This window comes from Phaenicophaeus curvirostris, chromosome 1, assembly GCF_032191515.1.
Source record: "Phaenicophaeus curvirostris isolate KB17595 chromosome 1, BPBGC_Pcur_1.0, whole genome shotgun sequence".
NCBI classification, from domain to species: Eukaryota; Metazoa; Chordata; class Aves; order Cuculiformes; family Cuculidae; genus Phaenicophaeus; species Phaenicophaeus curvirostris.
Window position 1 is genome coordinate 155,279,289 of NC_091392.1, and position 23,633 is coordinate 155,302,921.

Sequence of the window (23,633 nt, forward strand, 5' to 3'; positions counted from 1 at the left end):
CACACAGACGGACACACAGACGCGCAGACACACAGACACAGGCGCGCACGGAGCCGCTGTCCACTCCATCCCCACGCCGGCGGCTTTTCCCACCACCTCCAGCCTCGCAGAGGCGGCAGCAACAGCTCCGCTGCGGATCGCGCTGTCGCTGGCCCGGGACTCCGCGCCTGCGGTTTCAATCTTCACAAGCCAGATTTTTAATCCTTTTTTTTTTTTTTTTCCCTTCTTTCCCTTTTAATTTTTTTTTTTAATTTTTTTTTTTAATTTTTTCTTTTCTGGCGGGGGCTGAGAGCTTTGCGTTTGGAGAAGGAGCCGAGGCGATAGGAGGGGAAGACGGAGCCGACCACGCCGAGGCTGCCTCTCTCCCTGCGCCCGCCGTGCGCGCATGTGTGCGTGTGCGCGCCCCTCTCCCCCCCGCCCCGCAAAAGTTTGCCTCGGCGACCGGGGGGCTCCCGGGCCGCCCCCTCCGCGGCCTGGGGGCGCGGGACTTGCGCGCCCCTCGGCACCGGCGCGCCGGGCCATGCCGGCGGCGCGGGGGGCTGCGCGGCGCTGCGCGCTGGCGGGGCTGCTGCTGCTGCTGCTGCCGCCGCTGCTGTCGCTGCCGCCCGCGGCTGCGGGGGGCGAAGGCAAAGCGCGGAGCTGCGGCGAGGTGCGGCAGGCGTACAGCGCCAAGGGCTTCAGCCTGGCCAGCGTGCCCTACCAGGAGATCGCAGGTAAGGGGCCCGCGGGGAGCGGAGCGAGGGAGGGGGACGAGAAGGAGGAGGAGGAGGGTGAGGAGATGGGGAGCGCTCCCCATCCTGGATCGCCGCGTTGCCTGCGCGGAGCGGCTCCGCCAGAGCGGGTGGCACCCGGGGCGGGGGCTTCTGTGTGTAAAGAAATGAATAAATCAATATAAAAAGTAAGGAGGAGGAATAAATTTTTTTTAAAAAAAAAGGAAAAAAGAAAAAAAAAAAAAGAGGGGTTCTCGGGCGAGCCGTTCTCTGGCTGAAACTTCTTGAGAGTTGCGGCCGGGCTGCGAAAGGCAGCGAGCGGTTCCGCAGCGGCTGCTGCCCCCGTCTGCCAGCGGGGACGGGAGGGAGGAGGAGGAGGGTGAGGAAGGCAGCCCTGTGTGTCCCCTCGCTCCCCCCTCCCCAGCCCCGGATCCCCCCGAGCCCCGCCGCCGCCCCCCCGAAGGGAGCCGGGGTGCTCGCCCCTCGGAGGCGCAGCCCGAACCCCGCAGAGGCACCGGCTGCTGGGGAGAGACGCTCCCCGCCGCACGCCGGAGACTCCAGGCAGCCTGTTCCTTAGCTCTACCTTCTGCCGAGGCGTGACTACAACAGGTTACATCTCAATCTGTCCACGAATGTGCTTGGGTTGTTTTCTTCTTGTGATTTTATTTTCCTGCTTTTCCCCGCACCCTTATCCATATTGCATCCTCGGGACTGAATAAATAAAAACACATACAGGGTACATAATCCTTTAGCGATGAGTGAGCACGATAAGAGAGAAATGATATCGAAAGGCACGAGCTTGGGCTGCTTGAAAATTGGGCTGCTCCAGTCCTCGAGAAACATTTCTGCTGTGCCATAGGCACTTTGCTGCTAGGTTCTGTTGTTTGCAGAGTGAATTAGATGCCCCTTGGTTTGCTTGCTCCCTTTTTAAAGTTGGAAGTGGTAGATCTATCTTCCTCGAGGTGAGATAAAGCCACAGTTATTCACTGTGCACTTCACATGAGAAACGATAAATGTGGAAAATCTCAGGACAGCAAGGATTTAGTTAACAAAAATACAGGCAAGGTTGTCCCGTATTTGCCAGTGCAGAACAGACTAGATCTCTGCATAGCCACGTTGGTTCCTTCAGGCATATAGGTCTGCCCCGCTGATGTGCTTTAGGGCAAGGCAGGAGAGTAAAGGGCCTCTGAATCTAACTATTCCACAGGCACCTTCATTCCTCAGGCTCACCAATTCTCTAGTTTTTCTCTGCTCTTTAATTTATTTTTTTTTTAGGTTGCTCATCAGTTACATCAAATCATCAAATCTCTCCTGTGAGCCACAGATACTTTGAATGTGCAGTCATGCTTTCCCTTCGCGTACTGTTAACTCCATCTGTTTTGAGACAGAATGTTGGGATATGCCCTATCCCATTTTTAAAAGTAACAATAATTTCCAGTGAATTTCACTCTTACAGTAACTTCGGGTAAACACTTGTTGCTTTCTGCTCACAGAGAAGTTTTATGGCCTTATTTATTTTTTGAATGTACTGTGCAAAGTTGCCATGCATTTTTTAAGGAATCCCTGTGTTTGCAACTTTCTGCTAGCATGTATCAGTACAGAAAGACTCAGGATATAAGTATTTTATAGCAGTCAAATCCAACGTTACTTTTCAGTTTCTTGCCAAGCTTCATAAGTAACATCTACTTTTATGTTTAAGAAGTACATGATATATTCAGAGATGAGTTATTTTTTCTGAGCTTCCTATTACAAGTTGTTGTCTTTCTTTGTGGTTTATTTGCCTTGTTACTAGTTGGTGTATCAAGTTTTGAGCAGTTCTGTGTGTGGCTTTTCAAGCTACTCAGTTGTTGGAAGACTAGGATCGCTTTAAGGTGTGTTTTGTAGTATGCTCTACTTGTGCAGTGCTGAGGTCGTGTAATAACTGCTCATGCAGCATGTGCTCTTGTTAATGTGAAAGCTACGTGTTTGCAGCTTGGTGCAATGTTGGAAGTTTAATTAAAGCAATCGACCTACAGATTTCAGAATAAGATTTTTTTTGCAGTTTTTTTTTCTTCCCCATCATACGGAGTTGGTTAAGGAGACAGTTTGTTACTGTTAGGAAACAAGTGTAATCTGTCAAATATATCATGTTTTATAGAGTTCAGAGAACTTTAATGGGAGTCATATTTCTGAACAATCATGTTTTTGTAAGGTTTTTTATCAATGGCTTGATAATATGGTAGAAAACAGTACTATACAGTATGGTTTATGTGTTTTGACTTAACAGTAGTCATATGTTTTCATTTGTCATTTGTTTAAAAGCTGTTTTCTAGCTAGAACTCTTGAAACTTGATAAACTGAAGAGGTAGTGCATAGGTACTGACAGAAAGTGTGTATGTACTAATGCAAAGTGCTGAAGAATCTGTTTAAATTAGAGAGGCTACAGACACAGAGGTATCCCCCTGTTGAACAGAGATGCAAAGCCAAACTTGTTAGATAAATTCTCTAAAATTGTTTATACTGGCACTTACTTTTGGATGGAGAACATAGACGTTACAGATTTAAAACCTGTCAGTTTTTGCACTGTAAGGCAAGGTTTTCCTACAGTCTTTTGTTGCACGTGAAATGTGTTGAAGTTGGTAATAATGTGATCACGGTTGTCTGCTATGCTTTTACAACAATGCTGAATTGTTCAATGCAGTTGTATAGTACTTATTTGTAATTGGCCTGCTGCGCCTGACATCTTGTCTGATCACCAAATTGTGGTGCTGTGACCCACATTCGAGTACAGCATATAAAGCTGGTTTCCAACATAGGTTGTGACAATAAATCCTCAATAAAGGAACTTTGCCTGAGATTGGGGCGAGGAAGAAAATTTGAAGTATACAGAATATGCTGCGGTGGGCTTGATTCTGTGCATCAGTCATATGTGGGGGGGTGGGGGGTGTGTGCAGTAGCTTGTCGTGTATGCTGAGCCAGCCTTGTAAGATTTGCCCTCTCATAGAGCTTCTGTATCCTGCATGTGAAAAAGAGTTGAACTGTCAGGCTCATGCTGGTGTGACCCTGCATTCATGAGCACTGAGTGGGGCACCTGAGGACTTTGGAGGAAATGTTTTGCTGTAGGAATACCTGTCACTTAAAAGTCAATACAAAAGAGAAAAATCATAGCACATACCTGTTAGCAATACTTGTTTAACTCCAACCATGATGTCAATAACTTACGGAATCTTAGAGGAAGCCATGAAAATGTCAGACTTAGAGGTGGAATGTGTCCTTGCCTCAGTTTTGTGAATGTAAGCGAATGTCTCACTGTTTACAAGTAAGGGATGTGTCTCATTTGTGCCTTTCCACTTCCAGCTGATTTAGAGATTTTGAAAGATAAAGGGTGTGGTTGTTTTGGTTTTTTTGTTTGTGTTTTTTTTGTTTGTGTGGGTTGTGGTTTTGTTTGTGTTTGAAGGTGGGATTTTTGTTTGCTTGTTTTCCTAGGTGCTGAATAACAGTGTATTTAAAGAGGGACTGGAAGTTTTCTGGTAAAATGTCCAGCTGTAAAGATGTTGAATTCTAAATACTGCGTAAGTTAGTGAGCTTTGTTCTCCTGTGCAGATGATGAACGAGGTGAGATTCTGGCAACACAGAAACACCGTAGTGAAAGTAACTGAAATGAAAGGAGAAGCAAACCCTTCATTTTGAAGGTCAGGAGTCACTTGAAATTGTGCTTTGATGAATGGGCTTCATACTGGCATAATACAGAGACGTTGACTGAAGAAAGCTAGCAAACATAACACAGTTGCTTGTAGCTCTAAAGTGGTAATAATAATAATAAACTCAGTAGTCATTCATGCAATTGAGCTATTAGTCCATGTCAGATGTTCCCAAGATACTCTTGCTGAATATTTTGCTTTGCTTTAAGTAGCTCTAAAATGTAATGGTAGATTGACAGGAGAACAGCGGAAAATCCTCCTGGCTGAGTCTGGATCAAAGCACTTGTTAATTAATGCCTTCTTTTACTGTTTCTCCACTGCTGTCACTGAGACCTGTGTGAAGAAAGTGCCCGTAGATCAGGAGGCAAATGAAGATTCACAGGCGCCTTGTGTGGTTGTCTCAGGAATGTAAACAAAGGAATAGATTTACTGAAATTAATAATATAATGAATGCAAATCTGTGAAATCTGAATAGGAGCATTGGAGATTAATTCATTCCTGGTCTCAGTAATGACAATGAAGATGGACATAGAATTTCATGTAAACTTTGTACTTTTCTTGGTTTAGTGCTGTTGCAGTAGGAACTTCTACATTGTGTATGGCTGCTCATCACCTCTGTGATTTCAGTAACTGCAGCATCAAGAGAGTCTCTGGTCACCTCCCCTTACAGACTCCTTATTTTCCTGTTGTGAGTACATGGTGCACACTAATAAACTGGTGTGTGCATTTAGCTGGGAGGAAGTACAGCTTTTCTAAGACCTGGCTTTGCTGTCACTTTTGTGCATATGTATTGGTTTGCATGTGACTGATGCCTTTAATAAGAGTATAATTTATGTATACACATCTAAACCTAAAGGAGCTGTTTGTAAGATCAGGGCCTTTGAGGAGAAATTGTATGTTTTTAACGCTTATAAATAATTCATTTTTGACGGAGAATTTTAAACCTCAGCATCTGGAGTTTCATGATGTGACTTTGTGGTAAAGTATCTTCGAAAGAGGGATTTCAAATAGAAAAGGCAATGCTTTAATAATTAGTGTAATGATGAATTTCAGTGTATTGTACTCTAATCATCTTTTTTTCTATTGTCAGTCTGATTTATAATCAAAAAGCATACCTAAAGCTATAATATTTTCTATATTTCTGATTGCTAATGTGTTAAGCTGTTCTGATGATGTATTGGTACTTATTTCATCATATGCTGTTGTGAAATACTCTTGAGATTAGGTGGTGTTCAGACACCAGAGAGGTCAAGCACTATGTTAAAAGCTCAGGCCATTCTTTTTATATTACTGCAATAAAGAATATATTCATTTCATTTATATTACCACTTGGCTCTCATAAAAGGTCAGTTTCAGCTGAATGTACAATTACTTGCAAATGGCAAATCTTATAACAAGTGATCAACAATAAAAGCTTTTCTGGGTAATTTGTCTTGAAAATTACCACCTGCCATTTCTTTTGAATGCCTTGAGCATCTTGCAGTATCACTTTGAGATCTCTGTCTTATTCCCCAAGATACATGTAAGAAAACTATGCTTACTAATCTTTCTTTCTGCTTAGTAAAGTAAAAATACATAATTACATTAAAGTTTCTAGTTGAAATAACAAGCCTGGTGCTTAAAACTCCATTACAGTATCAAAGTATCAGCAATCCCATTACTAGCAAAATGGAATCACGTTTTCAATGAACTCTGACTGCATGGTCCCCTTTGTATCTGGTTAATGGGTGCTGTCTCCCTGGAAAGGGAACCTTCATTCTGTGGTTTTAACTGTTCATACTACCAGGCATAATTATTTTAGCAGCTTAAGTAAGTGTAAAAGAATTAACACTTCTCAGAAATTTCTAAGAACAGCACATAAAGGTTGGTGTTTAAAAGCAGAATAGTTATGCTAAACAGAGAGAATACATTACAAGATGCAAAAGCAATTTAAAATGTGTTGCAGATGGCAGGAAAACATATGCCTGGTAAAATTCTTAGTACTTTATTCCTCTTATATGTAAAACCAGCTTAAAAACTACTGAAACTAAGGTTTACTTTCTTCACTACTTATTGTTCCAGACTTTCTGCACGCATCCAAAAAATAAGTTTCCCGAATAAATTTTTTACCTCTCATTATAGGTGGCTGTCACAAAGACCGCTAGCTCTCTCCAATGAGCTTCTTTCACTAATGTGACCTTTTCCTTCCAGCAAAGTGAAACAATAGTACTTTATTCTGTTGAACAATTGCAAAACACAGAAGACAGCACTTGAAGGCAGATGTTGCAGCTCGGAACGGGAGCTCCCACTCCCTGTCAGGGCAACAGCAATTCAGGCCCTACCACTATGCCCCGGCAGAGCAAAGTGAGGAGTTATTAATAGCGGTGGGGGAGTTTGCATCCTGCCTGCCTGCTGTAGAAACCCAGGTGCCCAGGAGGAGGCTCTGCAGCACAGCGCCAGCCCAGGGTTGGAGACTGCCGTCTCCCCTTCCTAGCATCAATGAATTTAGGACAGGAGCCACTTTCTTTCCGTCAAAAAGAAGAGTTGAGGGCTGATACTCCTAATGCAAACAGCAAATTGCTTTCTGACTCGCCTAGCCTGTGAGGTCTGTCACCTTGCGCTTCTAATGGCCTTTTAACCGTGTCTCCAGCTGAGCAGCAGATGTAAAGGATACCAAGCATCTGGAGCTGGGTTGGGTTTTTTTTTCCCCTCCTGAAAGAAGTATTTTTACGGATGCTCGACTAACAATGGATCTTTGGACCTGTTTGCTGACCTGTTGTGTTTAAAATACCAGGGAGAATCTCCTGAAATAAGTGGAAGTCTCGACTGCTTTTAACAGGTGCCTTGTAGGGCTGTTACATTAAATTAGGTATGCTTACAGAATAACACAATCGCATCTATGCGTGTGCATGTGTGTGCATGTAGGGGTAAAATCACGTCTTTTACATTTAAGCACAGAAAGAAGTAGCAAAGCTGCACATTACCAGGATAGGTATTTGCAAACCAGGTTGAAACTTTGTTTTGTGGGTCCCATCTGAAAAAAACACATGCAAACACACATGAATGCAAACATATGCACAATAAAAAACTACACAGGGCTCAGTTCATATATGCCAGAAAGGTGAAAGGGTAAGACAACCACGCTATTCTTACTGTTTGGGGAGTCCAATTAGTCCAAGCCTGATGCTTGTCTAAGCAGTAGATAATATAACCTGCTCTCTAAGTCAAAGCTAGACCTCTGTTGCCCGAAACAGATTCATCAGTCTCTGTAGCTATAGCTCTTGCCATGTCTGCAATGGTAGCTCATGTTTCTCTGATATTTTTGGCCATGTCCTTCTGACTTGTATATTGAGTTTCTAACATACAAGAGACTGCAGGGACACCCATCTGGCTTTTCTCTGAGTTTGTCTTGGAGTGAAGTCACCTCATGAAATGAAGCTGTTGCACATGTGCGTATCAGACAGTAGTACAGTATAGCACAAGGATGTACGTGGACACTGCTGTGGTTGGAAAAACTGTGGAGGTATGTAGAAGTTATGGCAAAATGCAGTCTATGAATGTCTTACTGCAGTTCTCATGTCATGTCAGTGGTTGGCTTTTGAGTTACAGTATCCTTTATGATCATAGAATTTTTCTTTGAAAGCCTGTAAGCAGTAATTAATATAGGAAAACAAAATGGCTTTCTAAAACAGAATCATTTTTTTAAAGAAGTGAAGCATAGCATTAGGGAAAGGATTTTTCTGCACAGTTAACCTACTAGAAATTCGATCGTGCTGACTGATGGTCATGGACAGGGAGGCTTCTGTGAGGTTTCTGTGCATTTCCTGTAGGTTCTTTTCACTTGGGCGAAGATGCCAGCTCCCTCCTCTCTACAATCTCCTTTCAGGTAGTTGTAGGGAACAATAAGGTCTCCCCTCAGCGTCCTCTTTGCAAAGCTAAACAACCCCAGCTCTCTCAGCCGCTCCTTGTAAGATTTGTTCACCAGCCCTTTGCAGAGCCTCCCTACCCTCCAGGAGATCCACGCTTCGTCCCAGCTTAGTGTCATCTGCAATCTTGCTAAGGGTGCACTCAATGCCTTCATCCAGGTCATTGATAAAGACATTGAACAGGGCTGGACCCAGCTGTGAGCCCTGGGGAACCCCACTTGTCACTGGCCTCCAGCTGGAGTTAACTCCATTTACCACCACTCTCTGGGCCAGGCCATCCAACCATTTTTTTACCCAGGAGAGTGTGCACCTGTGTTAGCCAGTTTCCTAAGCAGAATGCTGTGAGAAACTGTGTCAAGGGCTTTACTGAAGTCCACAGCCTTTCCCTCGTCCAGTAGGTGGGTCACTTTGTCATAGAGGGCGACCACATTAGTTTGGCAGGACCTGCCTTTCATGAATCCATGTTGACTGGGACTGATCATCTGCTTGTCTTGCATGTGCTTCATGGTAGCACTCAAGATCATCTGTTCCATGACTTTCCCTGGCACTGAGGTCAGACTGACAGGCCTGTAGTTTCCTGGATCCTCCCTCTGATCCTTCTTGTAGATGGGTATAACATCAGCCATCCTCCAGTCAAGTCTTTGAGCTGCTTTCAGAGAATAATACTACTAAAAAATTCATTTTTTTCTGGTGATATCAATCAAGTAATGCAGGTAACATTTTGTACAAAGTGTTGGTGTTTATGGCTGCAGCATTTGAATCTAGAACAACAATTTATCTTTCCCAGAAAACGCAACGTTGATCTGTGTTTTGGTTTCAAATAGTCTTTTGTGGATGTAGTAATCTGTGGCCTTGGAGTCCGAATATACAACTCTAGACAGAGGTAGTGAGGCTAACAAAAGCCTAACTGAGGAAACCAGGGAGACTGTATAGAGTAAGATGAATTGTTGAAGAAAGGACTGTTACTGGAAGATTAATGAAATAATAAATAGGAGTACTTCTTTCTGTCATTGCTTGAGTCACTTCGCATTAATTGTGTTAGGTATTAAGACCTTTCACACAGTTAAAGCCCTGTCTAGGAGGAGGGAATGAGACTGGAAAAGTGCTCTTATGCTTTCTTGCAAGGATTCAGATAAATAGAGTGCAAAGAAGGAGGGAGGGAGTAGAGGTGCTCCAGTTATTTTTTTGTTATTTTATTTTTTATGCCCCACTTGGTCTTTGTCCATACAGTCCATCAATTTCTCTTTTTCTCACCATCTAAGTGGCTAAACATCTCATCTCAAGCAGATTGTGGCAGCCTGACTGATCATGCTCCAGAACGGAAAAAGTTATAATCAAAATGTATTGGCATTTCCATTGCTGAACAGTTCCTTCAGAGCTTGTTGCTCTGCTAAGTGTACAGTTCTCAATAATTCAGCCTCAATATCTAATAAGTAATTCTGCCATTGCAGAGAGAACTACACAGCTTTATCATGGTTCTGTCTCTCATCATAACTTTATGTAACTGTGCTACATAACCTGAGGGAGCAGCCTATGAGTTTCTGACTTATACCTCCTTTAAACCTAAAAAAAAAAAATTATAAAAGAATTTAGTAAAAAAAGAATTGTAAAAGAATTTAGTTCAGACTTTCACAGATTTTTTTCAATTTACGTCTCACCTTGTTACATGGGAGTTGGCTGTCAGCAAAGTTTTATGTTCCCTGTTCCTGCCTCTTGACTGCTTCGCTTGCATCAAGTCTAGCTGACATACTGACTTGGACCAAAAAGTTGATCTGATAGCTAATCCAACGAAAAAGATCTTGAAGTTACTCAAGAGAATATGTGGAGACACGTGCCTGCAGTTGTAATGAGAAGGTGGGGCTTAGATGTCTTGGAATTATCATGAAACTGCAAGAGGGAGGCTGTCCATCTTTTCTCACATGGGAGCAAAATGTAATGCAGCATTAATATAGCACCCTTATGGTGTAATTGAGAAGAAACTACCAGCAGCTGAGCATTCTTGGCTATTATCCCCACTTTTGCCCTTGACTGTCTTAAAGCATCACCAAAGTTTGACAAGTCATTTTAGCAAAGTCATCTGTTGTCCAAAACTGAAGAAGCTAAACGTCTACTTGGGATAAGGGATGATACTGGGAGTGCTTCACTACCTTAGGGAAACTCTCTACTTGTTATCATGTCAACGTGTTATAGTTAATGTGGTCAGTTTAGTGGGTGTCTGCTGATTTTACGGTATGTGGAAATTGGGGTTTATGAGGCAGATGGATTGGATTATTACACCACAAGTACTGCTATTTATCATTGTTTTCATGTTTTAAATCTTTTCTACACTTGAGAGTACCCATTCCCAGCTATACGTAGCTTTGACATGTAAAATAAAAATGTGCTCATAGTAGTGCTGAAATACAAATTGTTAAAAGCAATGGCAGGACACTTTTCTACATGTTGTAAGTATCCAGTCATCATTCTGCAGACTTCAGAAGCTTTTGAACAATTTTTAAATGTCTTTTAGTTTGTGAGTATCCTTATTCTTAAATACGTGCTAGTCCTTAAGAAGCTTAAACAATGCAGTGACAAATCAAAGATAAGGGATGCTGAGCACCCAATGTCCAGTGGTTAAACATGAAGTGTTTACTATCTTTTTTCTTAAATTGACACAATATCTCACAAAGAAAGGAGCTGTATGTACAAACTGACTGTATCTTATTTAGTTACTTAACATTGATTCACAATACAAACATGTAATATACATATCCATTTATCTGATATTAGCTTTTAGCTTTACAGTTTTAGCTTGTAAGATAATACTGTATATGAGCAATTCAGATTCCTTGGATGAAAACAGCTATATATTATTTTGTCTGTCAGCATTATCTGTGTTGTGGAGAAATATGGAGAATACCTCTTGAACAGTTTATGACTCGGACAATATTCTCTTTAACCAGTTAGAGACATTGCAATTTACTTATTCTTATCTTGTCTAAACTTTGCATTACACGCATGTATTTAAAGGAGTTTCAAAAATGTAAAAGTAGGTGCCAAAGGTGGCCCATGGGAAAACAAAATAAAAACTTCCTTACTAAAATCTTTTGCTATCTTCTGATAGCAGCCCAGCTGCAAAGAAAAAAAAAAAGAAAAAAAAGAAAAAAAAGCAGGGAAGAGAGGTCATGCTAATCAAATTTGCAAAATAAGTTTTATTGGCTTAACAGAGATTTATGTGTTTCTGAGCAAAGAATCAAAACCTAATTTAAAAAATGAAGGTATTTAGAAGAATGATGCAGGTGAGGTTTATTTAGTGAATTGGTGAAAAGCCAGGAGCAATATTCCTTGACTGCCGCTGTTCCAAGATGTTCCATCATGCTGGCTGTGGGCTGGCAATGAGCACTGTTAATTGAGTACGTGGAACATAACTAAAATGCATTGATTAAATACAAACACCTGTCTTTGGAATGTAGGATGGGTGGTGAAGCGAAAAGACTCCTAGAAACAGCTTCCTGAAATTGAATGCTCAAACAGTGATTATTTTGTTCTTAAAGCTAATCTTCAGAAGTCCTGTACCATTCTTTGAATAAGAACTCCAAAGCCTCTTTCTTCTTTAATTACTGAGACAGCATACTAAAAGCCGTGTATAAATTGACTGTAATCAGATCGGTTGTGGGGCATGTGCACACTTCTGTTGCTAACGTTTTTAGTTAAAGACTGCCAAACCTGATTTTTTACTATCTCCATTGAATGAAGATTTAATTGCAGCTTTTTTTTCACAAAAGTGAGCACCGAAGAATTACAAAGGGGCTGTCCTGTCTGCAAAGAGCTTCCATTTTATATTTATGCTAATATTTTTTCATGAGATTTACACAATCATTATGTATATACTGTTTAAAACTTCTTCTATTTCTTAAACTACTAATGTAGTACAGATAAATATAATGCTTAATTTTTTTGATTGTCCTTGTAAAGGACACCAGCTTCATAGCCTGATGAGATTACTACAATAATTGATGGATCTTTTGTGGAAGCATCATTGTACCTGGTTAATTAGTAATTTAGAGTCTGAGTTTGCTTTTTAAAGCAGCTCCAGCTGGACATTGTAAATCATTGTCTAGAGCACAATCTATGATCAGTACAGAAACAGGCCAAACCACAAACTCTTCGGAACCTTTTATGTGAAAACTGGGGTACTAGTGAATGCGTAAACACATAAATACAGATCATTGCTCAAGTGGAGTTTTTCCATATCTGATGAATGGATATAAATAGCTCTTCTCTCATGATTTGCCCAAGAGATTAATGCCTTCTCTTCAAGTGAGAAAAATGCACAGAAATACATCCACAGTGGGCATATGGATATCCATTCATATGTACATCCATTCAAATGAACATCCATGTACTCAAACAACCCCTTATGTTCAAAAAGTCTGTTGGAATTGTACCATATACAGGACAGCTTTTTCCCAAGGTATATTATAACACTGTAGATAACTTTTGGATTATAAGGGAGGTCTAATTTTTCTTTTAATATTTGCATAGTTTTCCTTTCATTGTTACTTTTTGCTTCTTGGAGTATTCTAGAGTAATTTTCATTTTTCTGGTGACAAGATGGTCATTGTCATTACCTTCATATCAAATGTACCTTGCAAGCTAAATCTGCTTTTGACAGAAGGGGAAACTGTAGAATTTCCTTGTCCGTTTTAACAGAAACACCAGCAAAAATCAAACTCAAGATGAAAAAAATTATATAGTTAAAAGCAGATGCATCTAGATTTTAGTGTGTAATGTGGTACAAATCCAGTGCAGGTCCGTACACTATAGCTGGGCTAAAGTATTATATATGTAACTTTGTGACTGATTTATATACTTGTAGGGTTTTTTGTATAGTCCTTTCAACTTCGTTATTGCAGGTATTGTACAGCACAGACAATAAACCTTTCTAGAAAGACTAATGGTGCTGGCAGATTAGGATCATCATCGTCTTAATGGCTGATGCATAAGTGCTAACCATTTTATTCATTCTGTGGCTTGCCCGGTGTTTGGAGCTGATCAAAGTGTTGCATGCAATGACTATTCAGATGAGTCATATGGAAAGGACTAATGCAGCAGAATTACACTTCCCAAGTGACAGGGGACAGGACAAGAGGGAATGGCCTCAAGCTCCGCTAGGGGAGATTTAGGCTGGACATTAGGAAAAAAATTTTCACAGAAAGGGTGATTGGGCACTGGAACAGGCTGCCCAGGGAGGTGGTTGATTCACCTTCCCTGGAGGTGTTTAAGGCACGGGTGGACGAGGTGCAGAGGGGCATGGTTTAGTGTTTGATAGGAACGGTTGGACTCGATGATCCGGTGGGTCTCTTCCAACCTGGTTATTCTATGATTCTATGAAAAAGGTACTTAGAGTTTCTATACCGTTGTATTAATTCAATATGGAGATGTAGAGGTACAATCTTAATTAGTTTAAATCAGCAAATATGAGATGAATTACTTACAGTTTTCAACATTAAGCATCTTGGCAAGGTGATAGTAACCACTAGCAGCCACATTTTCAGTTTAACAGATGTTTATTTTTGACGCTCTCATATGAAAGGCAAATTTGTAAACATTACTAATATTTATTCCACAAATATTTGTTTCATTTTTATTCACCCTACTGTGATCTGCAAGTGCTAATCATTTGGGCCCGTTTGGAGCAAAGGTACTTACTAAGTTGGCTTAGATATAGCGGGAACTCAATATTCAAACAAGTTTTTGTTGAAAAACCATCTTGGTTGGTCTGTTTTTACAAGAGATACTCATGCATGCCTTTCAACAGTGATAAGTTAATTTGCAAAGGTAGGCTAAAGAATATATTCTGTATATTTTCTTAGTTGCTTATGCCTCTTCTTCCTTTTCTTTCTAAATCATTCTTTTATATTCTGCCCAGAATATTTTACGTTTACATGAAATACACAGACGCATACACATCTCCATATTTCAGAAGAAATAATAATAACAGATAATTGATGTTTTAACATTACTTGTGTTTGCTGGAACACTTACTGCTTCTACAACGAGATAGAATATCGATGTATTTGCTGATACAGCCCCTTATTTTTAGGCAGTTTCCAACCTTGTAGGATAAAGATTTCACATAGGTGCATACTCCTCCAGGACATAATGCACGAGGAGAGTTAGTCACAACAACTGAGTGAATGAAACCTAGGAGAGAAGTCCCTCAAGTGATGCTGATGAGTGAGAGGGTTGAGTCGTCATTCCTTGCCTTTTGGGAGGACATCTTCAAAGGCCCTTTTTAGCGGGATGCATGCGATCTTTCCTTTCAAAGCAGTTCCACTGTGCATAAATAACAGCATGTTCACTAAGCCAGAGAGGATGTTTGGTTTCGTGCTTGTTAGTTAACACATTGGAGGACACTGTTTTGAAAGAGCTGAAACAGTCTCTCCAGCTCCAATCCAACAAATGCATAAATAATTTGGAGTAAGGTAGCTACTGGAAAACAGGCTGAAGCCAGCCCCGCCCCCCGATCATCACTGAGGTGAAGGCAGGCTGCATTCAGCTAGTTTCTTCATTCTGTTTCTGCCCAATGAATAATTATTGCTTGCAAAGCAAAATTCTTTTAATAGAAAAGATTGAGAGCAGGTTGTCAAAAATATTTTTCTTTGCCAAGGATACTCCTTTCTACAGTAAATTTGTTTAAACATAAGGTAGCTTTGAAGTAAGCTGGCATTGGTATTTGATCTCAAAGCGTTTCTTAGTAAAAAACTTAATCAACTTGAAAATTGATCAGCATAGAAAGCTTCTCCTCTCCCCCTTGTTCTTTTCTCCCCTCTTGAGGAATAATTTTACAAGTCCATTTTTCATCTTATGCTGATGTTATTTAGATTATTAACAATCAAATGCAACACTGCATGCAGTGAGCAATAGTCTGAAAGATGTTTGACAAACACTTTGGTTTATGGCATAATCTTTCAAGGGTTTTGATGGGAAACTGGTTGCTTGGGCCATTATATCCAAAATTAGACAAAATACAATGAATCATATGTTCCTGTGTCCTTGCTATGATTTGTCAGTAGTGGTAGCAACCCTTTTTTCTTTAAATGCTATAAAGGAATGAACCACAAGTATCTACACCTTGAACTGTGGGGTTCAGTAGGGGTCACTTTGGACTGCTGACCCTTTGGGTCATGTAGATCCAGGTAACCCAGTCCCTTTGATATATCAGCTTTGCTCCAAGCAAGCACATGGCCTCAGAAGGTATGTATTGCTTACTCCCATTAGGCAGGTTCCTCAAAAAATGATATTGAGTTAGCATAAGCATCTACACACATTTTCTGTTTTCTGCAAGGGTGAGTTTTTTTGTGAAAAAGCAGTTGGTGTAACTATTGGAAGTGTACATGAATAATGTTACGAGTTTTGGGTAGGTTGTAGTTTCAGAAATTGGTTGATTCTTCCTCAAGCATGTGCATGAAACAGAAAGCATCCTTGGGAGATGTTTTTATTTTCGTGTTAGTGGGAGTGAGTAGCGGTGTAGACTGGTTCCTCAGACCACTGTTAAAGGGTTTAATGTTTTGCATCCTGTAAATGTGTGTGTTTGTTGTTTTTGGTTTGTTTTTTTTTTAAATAATACTATAAAAACAAGTAAAAAAAACATTCCATTGAGAGTCAGGAGCAGAAATCTTAGTGTTCTATGCAGAAGGTGAAGCTATTCTCCTTCTAAGGTGTTCCACTATGGTTAAAGTAAAAGAGAGAGGTCTCGAACACCCTGTGGGTTCTGCCTGTTTACACTAGAAGTTTATTTGCTTTCTGAACCTAGACACAAACCTGGCAATGGGAATAATAGCAGCTTTAAAATTTTCTTCTGGGGAAATTGTTTGACTTCAGAAGCACCTTAGAAGGTTGCAAAGGTATTGCTGGCCAACAGGCACGAAATAATTTGAATTAAAACTCAGCTCTGAGTTGTTGTTGGAAACCGCCAGGATAATGAGTCAGTTTCAGGAAAAAATAGGTTCATTATTTTTTAATTGGGCTGCTTTTCAAGAAATCCAGGGGCTGTTCATCAAAATACAAGAGGTGTTCCAAATATCATAAAGTTTAAAGATATTAAGTAGTGATGAATTCTGTGTACCTGACATGATGACATGTGCACTGCTGACCATCACTAGTGAGTTTTCCCTCATCTTCAAATGTCTTCTCATGTGAAAAACAGCGCAAATATCAATTTAAGCATTGTATAAATATGAACTGAAGTTAAGTACTTAGAATGAAACTTTAACAAGACCAAAAACATTTTGGCAAGATTATTTCAGGGAACAGTTTAAATAAATGAGAACAGCTTTCCTTTGTGATTAACACCATTATAGTCTCATTCATTCAGGACATTATATTCATTCAGGACTTACACAGCAATTTTCAGAGGAGCTTTGTAACAACAAAATGAGAAAAGCACTAGAAATAATAATAACTAGATATTCAGAGAAAGCAGGATGCCGAGGGGGTTGGGAGGACTGGGGTATGTCTACATTCAGCTTGCTGCAGAACTGTCACGCAGGCAGACGTAGGAACTAAAGAAACATTTCTTGTACATGTTACATAGGTATAAACATAACTGAGTAGGTGGATATTTGGTGAAACATTAATGGATGGACTTAAGAAGCTTTCTGAAATTATTTTTTTTGTTTTCACTTGAATTATGAATTCTCTCCTTATTGCTGTCTAATCCACCTCCTGAAACTCTTCTCTTACTAAGAATTTTTTAGCAGTATGGTAGAAGCTTAGAACACCCCCTAAGTTTTTGATGTCTCCACATCTTTCTTAGCACATCTCAAATATTTTTTTACTGTTTCAAAGTGCTCTTCCCTCTGCATCCTATAAGGAGTCCTTTACCTCTGCAGACAATTACCCTGTTTCATAAGCACAGTGTTGTAGGGAGAGTTTCTTTCTTTGACTTATTTTGATTTCATATTAGATACAATAATCTCATAAAGAAATCATTTTCCTTGGGCAGTCAGGAGTAACTGACTCAATGTCCGTGGTTTTTGCTGACTAGGCTACTAGAATTCCTCTACCTATATTGTTTCCTTTGTCCTTGCCAGGAGTTTCTATTTAATTTGTTGCCTTTATAAAGATAACCTGACAGTAAATACCCAGCAGCTTCACTCTGTGTCATTTTTTTTTCCAGTTGCTTGATCTTTTACTAATGGTTTGTTGGTTTTTAGTCCATCCCCATCTTCCATACCCCTTCAAATTATTCTGCTTCTGCAACTCGAAACTGTAGTTTTATCTGCCAGTTGCTCCGAAAGAGGTATTACTGAGTGTGGTCTTCTTATATTCATGATTTAGCCCTCTTTCAGTGCATTTTCTGTCAACCTCTTTTAGGAGTACTTTCTTACCATGCCAGGCACATGCCTGGTTTTATCTGTATTTCAGAAATCATATGAGGATATGGTCCACCATTGCAGTTCCTCCTGACTATTGGATATACTACTGATTTTTATCAAAGTTGGTCAAAATTCTGTTGGATTTTAGTAAGGCCAGGATTTCTTTCTCTGTCCAGGCTTTTCATTCTTGAACTATTTATTTTGGGAGATTTTAATTATTTGCTCAACAGTTAAACCAATATGTAAGAAACTTATACTTGGAGATATGGAGGGAAGAGGATTCACAGAATCACAGAATAACCAGGTTGGAAGAGACCCACCGGATCACCGAGTCCAACCGTTCCTACCAAACACTAAACCATATCCCTCAGCACCTCGTCCACCCGTGCCTTAAACACCTCCAGGGAAGGTGACTCAACCACCTCCCTGGGCAGCCTGTTCCAGTGCCCAATGACCCTTTCTGTAAAGAATTTTTTCCTAACGTCTAGCCTAAACCTCCCCTGTCAGAGCTTGAGGCCATTCCCTTCAGTCTTTGTGAAGGAACAAAGCAGTGAGGAGCAAAAGGAATGCACCCAAGTTTGCTTCTGCAGCGCTATGTGGAAGTAGAGGAACATAGTCCATGTCCAGCGATACCTGTTGGGACAAAGACGCAATAACTGAAGTAATCTTTTGTGATTTTTGTGTGTGTGCTATTTATAGTACATTTGCTTAAATGTTGACAGTACCAGAATGTTGTTTACAAACTCTGATTTTTTGACCCTTCTATAATTAGTCCCTATATTTTATTCTTAGATGATAACACTAAAACCCAGTGAGTTACCATTCTTTTTCAAAAGGGATATGAAAACCACTAGATATCTTTCCATGCTGTTGGCACAGCAGAGGCCCTAGGAATTACGTGCTAAAATCCTCATGTACCCACAAGAGCTGCAGAGGCAGCTGTCATGAGACAGCAGAAAGGGCAGGTCTGTGAACCCTTCAGGGACGAGATGACCATGGCTTCCCAGTGGTCCACTCAGTCTGCTGTGAAGACGAGTCTTGGACTGACTCCCGTGTCCAGGTGACAACTCCAGGCGCCCATGCTATGCAGCCTGCTAGCAAATGATGTGGCACGGTCCAGGTAGGGGTGTCCCACCTGGCCTGCAGAAGACCCAGGCTGGTCGACTTGGCGTGCATACATGCATGCATGCATAAATGTGTTTTTGAAATTCACAGAATGTCAGAAATTTGACTTTAAAAATGCCCTTAACCACTCCTGACAGAATATATTTACTTACGCTGAGTAACAGCAGCTCTTGTCATATTCAGTAGTTTGATACTGTGTGGAAAACAGCTATGCAGAGTGAAAGTGGGTGTTAGGATTGGTTTGAATTTGGGTAGGAGGTCAAATTAAGATACTAGGAATAACAGATTATTACTTTTTCTTCCTCATGTTTGGAGGAGGAAGAAGTATTAATAGCAAATAACAGTGTAGATGTATTTTTGCTTCTCAATCTTCAGCACCGCGGGAAGACTATAGACAGAGGACAAAACAATAAAAAAGCAGTAGCAAGACAGAAGTGGCAGGATGTGTTGAAAAGGCACTGTCTTTGCCATTCTGCTCTAGTCAGAAAAGTCAAAATCCACTTCAGAATACAAGAATAAAAAATGACAGTTTGCTAGACTGCAGCCTGACAAAATTGCCATGAAAATAAGCTAGCTCCAAGCAAAACACTGCATGTCAACCATTTACAATGATGTTGACTTTTAAGATGAAAAATATGATCTCTGTTTGGGGAGTGGAAAAATTATTTTTTTTCATTAGTACTGCAATTTTTAATGCCATTATTTCATAATCACTCCACCAAATTTGGAATAGAGATGTCTAGCATTGCCAATAGCTTTTCATCCTGTTGAAAAACACTGAAAAATAATCAGTATAATCAAATCCAAATGTAAAATTAATAACCAAAGTTTTGGTTTTCTTCTGTTTTAAACATGAACTTTGAAGGAAGCTTAATTTTTTTTTTTTTAAAGAATAAATATAAATTCTCTCTTTTTATTACCAAAAGGAAAAAATAGAGGTTTCGACCAAAGGAAGTGATTTTGGAATAATGCATGAAATAAGCCATTCTTACCTAGAAGTGTGGAGCACCAGAAGTGGATGCAACCTCAATCTAAATCAGGACTGTGCAAGCACGCGCAGTGTGTGGCATCACAGGGCTAACTGATACACTTACTGCTACTTCAGTCTTCCCTCCTGGCCTGCACTTGGCCAACAGGTGTGAACTCTGTTTGTTAACGTATTTTGTGTTAACTGTGTTTTCAATAACAGTGAATAAATCCAAATTTTAGGAGAGAAACACCAAAACTTTTTTTTTTTTTTAATTTCTGTAATCCCCCCATAATTTAACATGGTAGTTTATTGAGATTATACTGTGAACCTGTGTGATGTCAAAAATACTGAATCAGCAAACTTCTTCTTATGTTATATTCTGGGGTTAACATTAAACAGTGCTGGTTTCCTGCACCCCTTTGTTTACCTGTGACTAATTTGCCTTTATAATCATGACATAAAAAACCCCATGGTCAAGGTACAGCTATTTCACTAACTCAGATAGGCAGAACAGCCTGGAGGTCTGCTTTTTGTCATGCTATATATCTGTAGAGCCAGGAAACAGTTCATTTAAAAATGAAAAATCCACTTTCATTGCAGAAAATTAATTGCTATTACTGATTCAGGTTCTGGGCACAAAAAATGCAAATCATAGAATCACGGAATCATAGAATGACCAGGTTGGAAGAGACCCACCGGATCATCGAGTCCAACCATTCCTATCAAACACTAAACCATGCCCCTCAGCACCTCGTCCACCCGTGCCTTAAACACCTCCAGGGAAGGTGACTCAACCACCTCCCTGGGCAGCCTGTTCCAGTGCCCAATGAGCCTTTCTGTGAAGAATTTTTTCCTAATGTCCAGCCTAAATCTCCCCTGGTGGAGCTTGAGGCCATTCCCTCTTGTCCTGTCCCCCATCACCTGGGAGAAGAGGCCAGCGCCCTCCTCTCTACAACCTCCTTTCAGGTAGTTATAGAGAGCAATGAGGTCTCCCCTCAGCCTCCTCTTCTCCAGGCTAAACAACCCCAGCTCTCTCAGCCGCTCCTCGTAAGACTTGTTCTCCAGCCCCTTCACCAGCTTGGTTGCTCTTCTCTGGACTCGTTCCAGAGCCTCAACATCCTTCTTGTGGTGAGGGGCCCAGAACTGAACACAGGATTCAAGGAGCGGTCTCACCAGTGCCGAGTACAGAGGGAGGATAACCTCCCTGGACCTGCTGGTCACACCGTTTCTGATACAAGCCAAGATGCCATTGGCCTTCTTGGCCACCTGGGCACACTGCTGGCTCATGTTCAGTCGGCTGTCAACCAACACCCCCAGGTCCGTCTCCTCCAGGCAGCTTTCTAGACAGACTTCTCCTAGTCTGTAGCACTGCACAGGGTTGTTGTGCCCCAAGTGCAGAACCCGGTGTTTGGCCTTGTTAAACCTCATGCCCAGCGGTCCAGCCTGTTTGCGGAGCTCCAGCTCCCTTTGCAGAGCCTCCCTACCCTCCAGCAGATCAACACTTCCACCCAGCTTAGTGTCGTCCGCAAACTTGCTAAGGGTGCACTCAATGCCTTCATCCCGGTCATTGATAAAGACATGCACATGCTGAACCAGGTACTGTGATCACCATTGTTTAAAACTATTTCTTCCACTGCAATTCATGAGTGTATACTGGTAGAAGAAAGCTTTACTCTGAACAGAAACAGAGCTGGAAAAGAAATAGAAGATAGAAGTCTGTGAAGTGGACGGAGATGATGGTTGAATTAGCATTTCTGTACTATGCAAGTAAAGGAGGCGGGATCAAAGAGAAAAACCCATTGGCTATAGGATCGAAAGGAAAGTGCATGGGAAATAAAGAGGATGAGGAAAGGGAAGAGGCGCTCAATGACAATGCACAGCTGCATACAGAGGGAAATGGAGGTGAAGGAAGTGACATGTGGTACCTTCCCTTTGGATGTGAAGTTTTAATTTGGTTTTCTGTGTTTTGCACATTAATTCTGTAGAATTGTATTTACTTTCAAAAGTCTCATCAGGCACAAGTGCTCGTTTAAGTATTTCTGACAGTTTTCCTAGTCTCTGAACTTCAGAGTTGTGATTAGTTCCTTCAACAAATCTTCCATATAGTTGCTTTGATTCTCATAATTAATCACTCTCACTCAGTCAAGTACCTTTTTCAAAGACTGGAATTGTTAAATATAAACTGTTCATGGTCCCATAAAGGAAAGGCAATTTTAGATGATTTGAGTCTCAGTATGTGTTCCTTCTACGAAGAGAACATAACCACCTGGAAAAGAACAGAGTGCCACGTTCCAAGGTACTCTTCATTTAAGGATAGGTTAGGGTTGTGGGGTTTTTTTATACACTCTTAATCTGTTAAGATGCCAGTCAGTTTCCAAATACTTGCAAAATCCTGGAACTGATTTATTAAAGATGGAATTCTGTATTGTCTTTGTGATGTCAACATATGTATAACTGTGTAGATGGTTAAAGCAAAGCGTTTATTTGCTGATGTCTGTTAAACAACTTTTTTTACTATGTGTGTGGTATCAGAGAGTCTCAGCATATGAAATGATGTGTGATGCTAGCAGACAGAAAAGCAAGCAAAATGGAAGGTGGTGTTCCACCTAGCAATGAAAGCTGGAGTGGAGGCTGTATTACAAGTGGTTTATTGTATGCAAGTCCTATAGTCCAGTGCAGGATCTGTGTATATGCAGATCTCCTAAATTGGAATTTACAAGGGCTTTATGCATAATTTAGGTACGAAAATCTTAGAGGGCAGTTGAGGCAGCTTCCTTTCAAGAACTCCATGACCTCGGTAAAAACATAAAAAACCCTACCCCCCCAATTGCATTATGTGTTTTGAGAAGAAACTTCAACTTGCTAGCCATAAGACTACTGAGACAGAGGAGTGCTATTCTCCTGTGTATGTTTATCACCCAAAAAGAAGTATTTGGCACTCTGAACCCCAATTTAATTTGAGCATCTACTTAATCAGGTTTATGAGCACTCCAGTGGCTGGTGTTCTGGTGTATGGATGGATGTGCTGTGATTTCCCTTGAAAGTATATAGGTTTCTAAGATCTGTATGGTTGTTGTTTTATGGGGTTTTTTTTTGTTTTTATAGTACATAAAAAAACCCCATAAAATATATGTATTTTTTTCTGTTGCAGTTATTTGTACTCAGTGTAGAGGGGAAGACTTCTAATTAAGATGTTCAGCCTCATTCCCTAGAAGCATTGAGAGGATGTACCTGCATTAGCATTTTGGTACGAATTAGGAGTCTGCTTTTGAAGTACAGGTCCCTATTGTCTCTACTTGCTGTTGTTGGATTCACATCACAGAGCAGTCTTGGAGAGCACAGGATGGACTTTTTTTCAGGTAACCAGAGGATGTGCTTTAACCATTACCAGATACTCAAATCCACAGTCCCAGATCAGAATAGATCCAAAGCCTTTAATATGTGTAGTGTGGATGTCGGGTTCTCATCACTAGTGTTTTATCCTAAAGATTTACTCCTATTGCACTTCACTGCTTGCTGATGTAGATATAAGCACAGATTTTTCAAAGCTTTCTCTCTTTTAGCTACAGGGCGAGTCTGGGTCCTCAGCACAGGCAGTCTGAATCACTTTGCTGCAGTTAGGTGCCTAAATTTAAGTCACTGAAACATTCACGTTAGCTGTCTAAAAGTCGGTGATATAAGTACAGTGAATCGTGTTGATATCGTAAAATAGAGCAAGGCAGTGCAGGCAGCAGCTGTGTATCCCTTCTAACTTCAGTCCCTTTCAGTGAGTTATGCTCCCTGTGGGAGGATGCAGTGGGAATCGTACCCCATCTGTGCTAATACATGTCTTGACTGTTTGTTGTTTGAGATATTATAATATTACAAAAAATATGAACCAA

General features: G+C 40.7%; 1 protein-coding gene across 1 annotated transcript in view; it reads left to right on the forward strand.

Moving 5' to 3' along the window:
* The first annotated feature begins 385 nt into the window (after positions 1-385).
* GPC6 (glypican 6) overlaps positions 386-23,633 on the forward strand; it is a 747,001-nt gene continuing 723,753 nt past the window's right edge. Inside the window, exon 1 of the mRNA XM_069878658.1 lies at positions 386-713. Coding sequence (XP_069734759.1) covers positions 386-713 — 328 coding nt within the window. The remainder of the gene's footprint in view (positions 714-23,633) is intronic.